This window comes from Arvicanthis niloticus, chromosome 29 (genome assembly GCF_011762505.2).
Source record: "Arvicanthis niloticus isolate mArvNil1 chromosome 29, mArvNil1.pat.X, whole genome shotgun sequence".
NCBI lineage: Eukaryota > Metazoa > Chordata > Mammalia > Rodentia > Muridae > Arvicanthis > Arvicanthis niloticus.
Window position 1 is genome coordinate 7,621,277 of NC_133437.1, and position 12,188 is coordinate 7,633,464.

At 40.6% G+C, this 12,188-nt stretch overlaps 1 protein-coding gene and 1 long non-coding RNA gene across 2 annotated transcripts in view; one reads left to right on the forward strand and one right to left on the reverse strand.

Moving 5' to 3' along the window:
• Positions 1–4,247: 4,247 nt before the first annotated feature.
• On the reverse strand, positions 4,248–8,247 carry LOC143440359 (uncharacterized). Its single transcript, XR_013108096.1, has 2 exons — positions 8,146–8,247; positions 4,248–5,622 (listed from the first exon to the last, which is right to left on the reverse strand). It is a non-coding gene; the product is annotated as an uncharacterized LOC143440359 (long non-coding RNA).
• The window catches only part of Cetn3 (centrin 3), a 16,155-nt gene continuing 12,160 nt past the window's right edge, over positions 8,194–12,188 (forward strand). Inside the window, exons 1-3 of the mRNA XM_076927079.1 lie at positions 8,194–8,343; positions 9,676–9,811; positions 11,978–12,092. Of these exons, the coding sequence (XP_076783194.1) occupies positions 8,327–8,343; positions 9,676–9,811; positions 11,978–12,092 (268 nt within the window). The 5' untranslated portion in view covers positions 8,194–8,326. The remainder of the gene's footprint in view (positions 8,344–9,675; positions 9,812–11,977; positions 12,093–12,188) is intronic.

The window sequence follows — 12,188 nt, forward strand, 5'->3', positions numbered from 1 at the left end:
AGGCTTGGTATGCCTTGAGGTGGGAAGGAGACCCGGAAATGGGTATTGGAGATACAGATGGCCCTTTAAGGAAATGTAGTTCTAAACTCTACATTAAAGCACAGTAACAGCTCAGAGTCTGCTAATGCCTTTCCATTACACTTGGAATAAAATTCCCGGTGTCATCGTGGCATAGTGGGATCCAGATAAACAAAGCTGTGCTTCTCAGTTTTATTTCTTGTATCATTTCACTTTGCCCATGATGCTTTGCATCGTTTTGCCTCTGCCTTCAATGTCAGTGTCGTTTCCTCTCTTAGGGCTTCTCCATTTGATGTAGGGTAGTGGGAGTGCAATGAAGACACATTGCTCAGATCTTCCTTCGAGGGGACCTACTGTGAGCAGCAGAGGTAATGCGGACGGTCACCCCTGCATTCAACCCTGGGCTGGCAGTGATAGTGTCACTGGCTATGGTCATTTAGGACACTCGACCTGTGAGTCTCCTCTAAGGGGTAACTTTCGTTTGGGGACCCGAATGGACTGAGATTCTCTTACAACCTGAAGTTCTTGCTTTCCTTTCTCATAGCCTCAGGGCTGCCTTGCTGGCTGATGGCTGTCTAATCTGTTTGCTATGTATTACAGGTTTCACAGGTGTTCCCTGGCCTCTCTTCTGTTCCACGGAGGGACTGAAGGTGACAGCAGCAATCACTTAAACTCCCAGCGCCCGACATTTTCCAGATCCACAGCACCAGGCACCCCTTACTGCCAGCCCCCTCCCCCCATTCTGTTTTACAGAATTGTTTTTTCTAGCTTTTAATTCTTAAACTTTTTTTTTGTTGTTGCTGTTTTTGCATGCTATTTTAAGGTGAATCTGAGACATTTTGAACATTTTACCTTGAAAAACCTCAGTTTGCCTCTCCAGAAAGAACATTTTCATAAGTGGACAAGAATATTATTAGAATGCCTGAGCAGATGAATGATTTCTTTGTGTAATTGAATTCCTCATTCGTATACAAATTTCCTCAATTATCTCCATAATGCCTTTTACAGCTGCTTTGTCAAAACTCACATCTAAGCCAGGACAAGGAATTTTCTGGATTCCCTAAGTCTTTTAAAATCTAAGTCAATCTGTTTTTTCCTACTCTCATTTGCTGAGGCAAGGACGGTTGTCATAAAGGAAACTTTCCCTTTTTGACTTGTCTGGTTGTTTCTTCACAGTGCCTTTATAAAAGGGTGCCTCTTCTTTCATTAGCTCCAACCTGAGACTGCACCAGTTAAACAACAGCCAGTTCTCCATCCTCTCATCTGGTGTCTCTATGAACTGCTTCTTTGAGGGATTTCCTATAAGCAGAATAATATATCTTTTTTGGTACTTTGCATTTCACTTAATGCAAAGAGTTTAAGGATCAACCCTGTTCTAGACACATGGACTTCATTTCTTAAGGTCAAATGAGACTTGATTGTAGTATACAGTGTGTTTTATCCATTAACTCATCTGTCCATATGTATTTATTTGTCGCCACATTTCAACTAATGTGAATAATACTACTATGAGTGTGTTTCCGGTTTGATTTTCTGTTTTTATTTTGTTTGGGCATATACCTGAGGTATGACAGGTCGATTTTTAAAAAAGAATCACTTTTGTTTCCCACAGTAATATCACATTCATGCCTGAAATCTTATGATATGGTGCTGGTGCTTGTCTCTGGGAATCACTCAGTTTCTTCCCAGGCACTGACAAAGAATTGGCCATATGGGAAAGACAGAAGACCATGCCTCTGAGAAAGGGAAAATTAGAGCTGTATCCCTTCAGGATGCTAGAGCCCCAAGGCTGGGTCCAGTAAGTGGATTCTGGCTTGGATCCCCCTGTTTCCACTGTTGGGCCTGTTCAGATGCCTGCCCAGTGCCTTCCTCATATTTCTCCTCATAATGTCTTCTGTGACTAAGCAGCCAGCATCTCTTGCATTCATTGCCTCTACGCTTTAAATTCCCTTCAATCCCACATCCATATCAACAGGTGTTCATCTTTTTGCCTCATATTGTTATTTTATGTTTTTAATTGACATGATTATCATATAAATGAAAGGGTGTAATTTGATGTTTTGGTTTATATATACAGAATATTAACCTATTCAGGGTACTTAGCATATCCAACTTTCAACACTTATAATTTCCTCCTGCATCACAATTAAAATCCCTTTCCTATCTACTTAGAAATGTGCAGAACATTATATACTACTGATAAGTTAACTTTTTCTCTCCTGTAATTGATGTTGTGCCTATTGGCCAACCTCTGTAGGTCTCACTCACCAACTTTCGCAGTCGTGAGCAACATTATTCTATTCATTTTCTGCCTCTACATGATGAACTTTTTAAAGAGTAGTAGACTAAACATTTAAACTCTTTGAATATTTAATCTCAGAAGGGGATATCATAATATTTCTGAGCAGGAAGTTGTCGACCATAGTCATTTCTTTCGTCCTATATTTGCTTTTCTTTAAAAATATTAAAGTTGTTTTTCTTGTCCTTGGAATAAAATGGCAGAGGAAAGTAACTTAGGGAAGTGTGGTAGCTTTCCTAAGAGTTGCCTTGGTCATGGCGTCTCTTCACAGCAATAGAACAATGACTAAGACAGGAAGTGGTGGCTGATTTTTGGCTCACAGTTTGAGGGTACAGTCTGCCATGGCAAGGGAGGCATGATGACAGGCAGCTGGTTACATTGCATCTGCAGTGAGAGATGCAGAGAAAGATAAATAATGCTGTTCAACTCCTCTTTTTCTTTCTTATTCAGTCACAACTTGAGCCCAAGAAATGGTGCTATTTATACTTACGGTTGTTTTTCCCACCTCAGTTAACCTAATCTAGAAACTTCTTCACAGATACATACAGAGATTTGTTCTTATGGCGACTTTAAATCCCATCAAACTGATGATCAAAATTAAGCATTACAGTAACTTAACTATTTCCCTTTTAAATTTAAATCACTACGCTTGAACTATCTTGCTCTTCTTGAACAATGTATTTCTTATATTCCTTAAAAAAATTCTATCATATTTCTGTAGCTTAGTGTATGAAAGACACTATAATAGAGATGTATGCAAATTAGGTTGAACAGAAGGCTTCTTAGAAACAAGTTTTGTAAGGAACCGGCAGAGCAGATTGGAGAGAGGGAGAAGGTGAACTATGAGGTGATAAGACAGAAGCCTCAGAGGATTGCACAGTGAACCATGAAGTTGGAAAAGTCTCTCTGTTTCCTTGTTTTAGAAAAAATTTAAAACAAACAAAACAAACAAAGCAGCCTTCCCCTCTGTCATACTGAAAGTCTTTGGGTGCATCTTGCCTGCATGGAAGTTGTATATTATTGCTCAAGACGTATTTACTTTGTAGAGAACAACTGCCCAGGAAGAATTGAGCTGTGAGTTTTCAGTAGCCAGGGTTGTTGGAATCTGGAGGAATAAGGCTCTTGATTCTGAGGGGAATGTGAGTGGTACTCGCTGCATTTACTATCACCGATGTAGTGTGTTTCGGCTTATGACATTTTAAAGAAATAACCTATTTTTTTTTGCATATACACAATCATTCTATTTACTTTGTTTAATAAACATGAATTTAAGTCTAAATTCAATGTTCAAATATTTTGTTCACAATTTTTGATTTATAGCTGAAATCAGTGGTATTTCTCCTGAAAGTGTAAGTATCACATGGTTCTCATCAACTGCACAGAGCTTTTAAAGAGTTTATATGTTTTATTGACTAGATAGATACCTAAATCATGAGTGGTGTTGGGAGGCAATCAACAAAACACAATTTTTATGTTTTCCTCAAATGCCAAACCAGAAAATGAAATAATTTTACTATAAATTTAAGACAAGCAGTGGTTTAGATTGTTCTTTATAATTCATAATCTTCACCAACACTGTTAGCATTCTGCCTAAGTTCCACCCCACAGCCAGGTGTGCCTGACTCACTATAAAAGGGTCTGCTTGACCTCCTCTCTCTCTCTCCCTCTTCCTCTCCCTGCCCTCCCCTCCCCACTCTACCTTTCTCTGCCTCTACTACCCTCTTAACTCCCCTCCCCATGTCCAGAATAAACTCTGTTTTATACTATACTGTCATGTGGCTGCTCCCTCAGAAGAAAGGATGCCTCAGCATGGGCCTGCAGAGGCACCTCCTTCTGCCACACCTCACCACACATTCACCAAAACATATCCCCTCTTCTCTTTATCTTTTTATAAACACATCAAACAGAAGACAACAAAACCAAACCAAAGTATAACACAGACCACAAGAAGCTTGTGGGTTATTTATTTTTTGTCACTTCTGAAACCGATTTAATGGGATCAAAAATGGCAAAAAAGAAAGGGGTCCATTCCAGAGTTTTGGTAGTAGTTAATGGCATCTGAACTATTTAATTGTATCATCTCTCACACATTCTTTGTGAAATTACTTTATAGTAGCTGTGACAAATCTTAACAGAAGTTTGCTTGTAATTTTGAAAGCCAGATACTATCTGCAGGCTTCACTAGGCCAAAAACTGGTTGGAAAGACTGGGTTTCTTTCGGAAATGTCTAGCAGACATATCTAGCCTTTGGAAACTGGGAAACGACATTGCCATCTAGGAAGTTTACTATGGCAAACTGCACAACTGAGTTATAAATCATCCCACCAAAGTCTCATACCTCTTTAAGTAATTTATGCTTTTGCATTTGGTGGTGTTCATGTCCTGAAGTCTGGCAATCCTGCTTTCAGGGATGTCTTTATTCTTCACTGTTAGATTTCAGCTTCTAGCATCCATGACTTAGAGATGCCTTGGACTTTTCTGGTTCTGTTTTCAAAATCATGATGAAAGACTCAGCCTTAGCAAGTCTTTTCTGGGCCTGATCACAGGTGGGGAAAAATCCTGTACTTGTCAGAATTAGACATTGTGATTAGACTCGGTTCACTCTCATGACCCACTTTAACCTCATATCTCAAGGTTCTGAACTCTACTCACACTTCTAGACATCTTTTTTTCCTATTAGGTACCATATTTATGTATTCATGATACCAAGATGTAGCCTTAGATATTATTCTACCTACTATACTACTATAATCTATGTGCACCCAGAATAATCACTTATAAGTCACTGGTAATTCTACAGTGTTTAACTTACTGAATAATAATTTATATCTATGCACTAAATATTTAAGAAATGACATTATTAAATTATTTTCAAGAACTTTCTAATTACCTTTGCTTTTCTGTATAGGATAGATATAGTCTTCACCATGCCACTGAAAGCATTCACTTTCTTTGTCTCCGTTTCCATTGCTTAAAGTCCATTTGATTTTTCTTTTTGAGTTTTCCTCCCAGTACCCATCAATCTGTTTCAGGCCAACAGCTTTTTAGGCTTCTTGTTTGTTGAACAACATTCTCTTTGTTGACTTGTGGCTTAGTTAGGGTTTTACTGCTATGAACAGACACCATGACCAATGCAAGTCTAATAAAACACATTTAATTGGGGCTGGCTTACAGGTTCAGAGGTTCAGTCCATTATCATCAAGGTGGAACTTGGCAGCACCCAGGCAGGCATGGTGCAGGAGTTCAGAGTTCTACATCTTCATCTGAAGGCTGCTTGCAGAATACTCACTTCCAGGCAGCTAGGACTAGGATGTCAAAGCCCACACCCATAGTAACATACCTACTCCAACAAGGCCACATCCCCTAATAGTGCCACTCCTTGGCTCAAGCATATATAATACATTACAACTTGTAAAGTGTTTTCATTTAATATTGTTGCCAGGACAAATTACTATAAGCTTGGTGGGTTAAAACATTACTGATGATGCCACATTTCTAGAGATTAGATATGTAGGTATGGTACAGTATAAGTAATTTGCTTGGGGCCTTGTAATTCCTACATAGGCATGAGTAATGCTCTACCCCTTTCTGGAGGCTTTTGAAGATGAATGTGCTTTTTGTGACTGTCAATCCAAATCAGTTCCTTGCCTTTGTTTGAGTGAGGTTCTCCCTTTCCTTTTTGAAGGCCCTTTTATTACTTTAAGAAAAAAAACATCAGGGTATGCAAGTTGCAAGTCTTAGATTCTCAGAGAAGGTGGGAGAAGCAGCTAAAAAACCAATTAATTTGAGTGGCTGCCAAAGTTTTTTTTTTTTAGCATGTTGAAGGTTTTTGCTAGTTACCTTTGCTACAAAATGCAAAATTATAATTACCATGCATTGAATTTAAAGCAGAGAAATTAGCTCAAGAGTCTTAAAAAAAACTTGCACAAAAATCCAAGTGGATTCAATATATTTTAGTTGTGGAAACAGAATTTTATTTGATTTCTTTTGTCTACATTGACCAAATTCAGTAGTTTTCCAACTTTTATTTTCTTTGAAATAATTTAAATTTGACTATATGTATTAGAAGCATCAAATTTATAATAATTGTTATTGTGTATAATAATTGTGTGTATGTGATAATTGTGTGCACGTGAGTCACAGCCATGGCAGGAGTGTGCTGGTCAGAAGACAACTGTTTGGAGTTGGTTCTCTCCTTCCACAATGGGTTTCCAGTAAGGTTGCAAGGGGTGAGATAGAATTCAACTTTGGTCATCAGGCTTGTATGAGAAGCACTTTTAAGCTCATTGGCCTATAATATAACCTTTAATATTAAAGTACTATCTTTAAGTAATAATTCCTTCCTTATTTCACTTCCTAAAAGTCTGTGAAATTTATGTGTTGTAAGAAAATTCTTCGTATTAAATGACGAGAATATTTTAGTAGTTTATTAATTCTATCATGTTCCTTTAAAAATTCTCATTATATATATTTCAGTAATTTATTCCTAATTAACTATTTAGTTTATTTTGTCCTTTGTTTCAATCATCTCCATATAAATAGTTTATTTTCACCTTTTTTCTTGGGTTTGCAATCTTAAAACTTCAGTAGTTTTTTTCCCAATAGCGTTCTTTAGTATATAATTTAATCTAACTTTCTTTTAAACTTGATAATATAAGCACTTAATTTTTATATTTTAGGCAGGACCTCACTACCAGTCCTGGCTGGCCTGCAATTCACAGTGTAAAGAACTCAGAGATCTACTTGCATGTGTCTTGGGTGCTAGAATTAAAAGTGTGTAAACTGCCCAGAGGGTTCTTCACCAGTTTTTTACTTTGGTTTTGGGAGCACTACCATTTTGCTATTACTTTTTAGTTCTATCGTCTCTACTTGTCAAACTCTTATCTACCCCCCAGGCTTAACTCATACACAGCCAATTACACAGTGTCCTTCCTTCACATACAAGCTTATATACAATATTTGCCCTTTCTAATTCCTAGCCCCAGTTTATTGTATTTATACTGTTAGGAACTGCAGGTTAGCTCAGTAGTTTGCAAGTTTTCTACAATAAGACCTCATTTTATATTTAAACCTAAATTAACCTAGTAGCATATTATTTTAAATAATTCAAATTTGACTATATGTATTAGAAGCATCAAATTTATAGTAATTGTTATTGTCTGTGTGTATGTGCACATTTTATGCACCAAGTATTTATGGAGCACCTAAGTTCCAGATATTTTACTTGGTACAAATATTCTTGTAAACGGAATCCTGGCCTTGAAGATAGTCTAGCAGCTTGACGATCCGAGCAAGCTACAAGAGGCTTGGTGGGGAGTGAAGGTAAGACGCACATAAACACAGAAGAAAAGGGCGTGAGATGGCCTCACTGTAAATGACTTAACAAAACAACACATTGAAAAGCCTAATGCAGTCTGCCTTCAAAATCACTTGGGCAAGTTGAAAGGTGGGGGAAGAACGGATAGCTTGGTCCTTACTGAACTAAGAATAAAGAATGCTGCCTTTAGATTTAAGTTTCTCAGGTGCACCGGCCACTCAAAATTGTAGTTTTTTTTCCCCCCGCAGACCTGGTTCCCTAATAACCGCTCCCTTATTCTGAGCAGGCTGCTTGCGCTGTGCCTTTTCCCTTCCCTCTGTCCACGCTGTGCACGCGTGCTTGGAACCCCCGAAGCAGGTCACCGCGGAGCCTCGCCTTGTCTGCCTGCGTCCCGCGTGGTGACTCCACCGCGCGCAAGGATTCGGGGAAAGCGTCTGGCCAATCCAACAGACAACAGGACCCGCCCCCGGCCCCACCCCCCAACCCGTATTTGATCGACATGAATGCTGACCAATGAAAACAGAAGACAAGCGACGCTCCCGCCCCAACGGGCTGGCTGTTAGCAATTTCGACCAATCGCACCCAGAAACTTCTGTCTGGTGGGCGGTCCCCGAGGCCGTGGAGGTTGGCGGCTGTTGAGCGGGTCTCGTGGAAAAGTCCTTGAGCGGAACATCTCTATCGGAAGAGAGAAAATGAGTTTAGCTCTGAGGTCGGTAACCAGGAGGCCGCGCCTCCGCTCCCCAGAGGGCCAGGGCGGGCATGGACAGGAGGCCAGCTCGGGAGCGGGTGCCGAGCGCCGAACCGCAGACCTCGGCGGCGGCTCCCGCCTCCGGACACCGCCGCACCCCCCCCCCCCGAGTGAAGTCTCGCGAGGATTCCCTCACGCCTTTGCGTGACTCGGGCCTGGCCGCCTGTTTCCTCCGGAAAGTCACAGGCGAGCTCGCCTTTCTCCCCCGGGAACCCCGGGCTCGGTGCTTTAAGGCATCTCGGGGGCATCTCGTTTCCGTGACACCTTCCAGTCACTTCCGGACACCGCTCCTCCCCATTGGCTGCTCACCCTGTTCATCTACACTTAAAGGTCCCCCCCCCCCCCCCCCCCCCCGCCCCGGACCTGGGCTACCCGGGGTGACGTAACGCGGGTAGCCTGGGGTGGCTGTGTGGCGAGTGTGAGGTCGGAAGATTCCCGGCCACCGCTGTCACCGGCTCAGCGCTGTCAGCCCCACGTCGGGCCACTGGGCGGGCGATCCTGACCAGACGCCGCTGGGACGCAAATAGGGCGAGCTGTCAAAGTCAGCCGAGTTTTACGGATTTTTGAGGTTTTAAAGCTTCCATCTTTTCAAACGTGCCGATACACGTGTTGTCTCCTCGTTTAAACATTTGGACTGCTTGCTTTTTTTTTTTTTTTTTTTTTTTTTTGCATTGACAGCTTTTTAAGGCAGACGTTTTTTCAGATCCAAGTGCCCCTTAATTTAGATTTTTCTTAAGCTTCTCCAGAGTTTTAAAACGAAGACGTGCAACCCATCGTTGACATGTTAAGTGAGAGTTCAAACACTTTTAAACATCACGTAGACTTCAACACAATAGATGCTGTGAGTTTGGGCGTCTAGTATTTCCATGCTTAGGCCCTTTTAATATTTCGCCTGGCTAATATCAGTGTAATAAAACCACAACGCACTGTTAGAAATGTATAGTCTAAACACGTTTCGAACTTACAGTGCTGAAGTAAGCCTTTAAGTTTTATGGTTGATATTTTGAAGTAATGGTGAGAATTTATAAGCTGTCCAGAATAAACCAAATTTATCCTGGTTGATTTTTTTTATTATTATTTATTTTTATGCTCTTGGTAGATGACATGAATAATATTACGGTGCTTTCGACTTTGATTAGGATTTCTGTTATAAAAGTACATTTGGACTGCAGGACATGGACTCAGGGACAATTTCTTTACTTGCCAGACTACTCTGCTTTATGGAAATTTAGAAAATCATTCTTTGCCCAAAGTTGGGTTAAAGTGGACTAAAGACGTTTTTCTGTCTCCTAGAGGTGAACTTGTAGTAGACAAAACAAAAAGGAAAAAACGAAGAGAGCTCTCTGAAGAACAGAAGCAAGAAATTAAAGACGCTTTTGAGCTGTTTGATACCGACAAAGACCAAGCCATAGATTACCATGAATTAAAGGTAACAGGCTACTTTAAGACCCGCCATAGGTTACCATAAATTAAAGGTAACATGGTACTTTAAGGCCCCTTTTTTGTTTAACTCAATTGCATTTGAGACTTCCTTTAAAGCCTGTTTTAGAACCTTGTTTCAGAACTGTACGGCTGTTTGTTGGGCCCACCCACAGGTGCTACAAGAAAACTGAGTAAAACTGGAATATGGCTTCCAGAACCTTGTATTAAGTGTAAAAGTACATTGTGATGGAAGGTCGAACTTTTCCATTCACCCAGTTAAAGGGACAGTTGTCAGCATGTTCTTCCCACTGTTGTTTTTCTCTGTGGGATGATGGTATACCTCAGAGTCTTCAACAACAAGATGTTTGCAGCATGTGCGTGTGCGCTTGCAGGCCTGTAGATCCCACTGTGTATCCTGTGGAGACTAGCTTTGTGGCTTCCAGCACTCCAGTGCCTTCCTTCAGACAGGCTAGCTCACTGAATTGAAGGAAGCTCAGCACCTTGGCTAGGTTGGCTAGAGTGTGAACTCTGGGGATCGATCCTGTCTGCATACCTCACTCAACACAGGCACCTGCGGCCATGCCTGCCTGGACATGAGTGGTGGGGATTTGAACTCTGGTTCTCAAGATTGTAGGGCGAGCACTCTTATTCACTGAGCCATCTCTGAAGTGCAACCTAAGCAGTTTTGAGATGGAGAGACCGTTGTCTTTGTCCAGACATTTCTGAGATTGAGCTTTAATTTTTAAGATAGTACTACCACACTCTTAGTGTGCTCTTCTCTGTTAACAAAGGTTATAAATTGTCTGATGCCTAATGTTGCTACGTGCTGAGGGAAAATGTCCAATATAAGGCTTAAAATTATAAGTAAAGATAGAAGGGGCAATTGGTTATGAACTCATTTCTTATGTTCAGCCTAGTAAGAAAGATAACATTTTGATCTCTTTAAGTACCCTTAAATGTTCACTTAGTAGTTTTAAATTGGGCAACATTGTAGGCGATTTGAAGCAATTCAAGTGGGGTAGAAACTATGCAGTGAGAGGATATACTATCTAAAAGTACTAATAGGCCTGAAGCTTTGGCCTCAGTCTTGAGATCCCCTTTTAGCTGCTTCCCACCCCAGTGTTCTCTTGCTGCTGCTCCCCTCCCCCACATTCCGTGAGTTATTCCTGTACAGTGTCTTAGTCATTTGTTGTCGTTGACTGTCATGGTTTGGGCCTTTGCTTCGTAGCTGCAGCTCCCTTATTTCTGCTTGGCCTTCCACTACCATTACATTTCCATCTTCCTGCAATTCTTTGACAATGTCTGTTGCTCATAAGCCTTTCCTGGCTGCCCCTCCACACTAGTGCAGCTTCCTCTGCACTTGCTGCCCTGTGGATGCTGCTGTCTCCACTACCCCCCCTGTTCTTACTTACTAATATCTTCTGCCCAGACCCTCTCGCCTGGAGACGGGAGAGCTCTGTTCCCGGCTCTCTGTCCCAGTCTTTGTCCCCACATCCTTTCAGCTCTTCATCTGTTCAGTAAGGGATGACTGACATAGGAGATGTCACTAACTAGCAAGACAGCTTTCCTTTCCCTGCACTAGCAGCAGTTTCCTGTTTAAACTCAGTCATCTGAAACTAATTGCACTGCAGTAGCTAATTATGTATGCTCTGGTGGGAACACCGATTGCGTGCTTGTTTGTTGAGAAAGGATCTTTATATGTATCCCATACTAGTCTCAAACTTAGGACAATCCTGTCTCAGTCTCTTGAATGATAAGATTATAAAATTCCATTATGCCAGCCACAGAGGCCTGGCATACGTTTTTATGCTTCTTTACTGCTTTAATGCTCTTGGCTAGCCTTTTAATATTTGTGACATGTCTTTAATCCCTTGGTAAAAATAGTTATCTTTGTATTTAGTGCATAGTTTTATGCATTTTTTTTTTTTGTAAACTCTTTTAAACTAATTGGTCATACAAAACAGCAAAATGCCAATGAAAATAATTTCTATTTAATTTCAAAATGAAAAACCGATATGTTTTCATTTACTTAAGTTAGGGGTGAAAAATACAGAATAATTGTGCTTTAGTAATCTATTGTTGTCTTTTAAGATGGAAAACTTTCTTAGAACTCAGTGATTACTTCTTTTGTAAGGAGTGCTTTACAGTTTGTTTTTCCTTTTTAATCCAAAAGGTAGCCATGAGAGCCTTGGGGTTTGATGTGAAAAAGGCTGATGTATTGAAGATTCTTAAAGATTATGACAGAGAAGCCACAGGCAAGATCACATTTGAAGATTTTAATGAAGTTGGTATGTACTTAAGTCATCTTTATCCGCAGTACTTGTTGGAAAATTATGACTGTTTTGTGTGTTTCCAAAGAAAAAAATATTTCCAGCTATACTGTG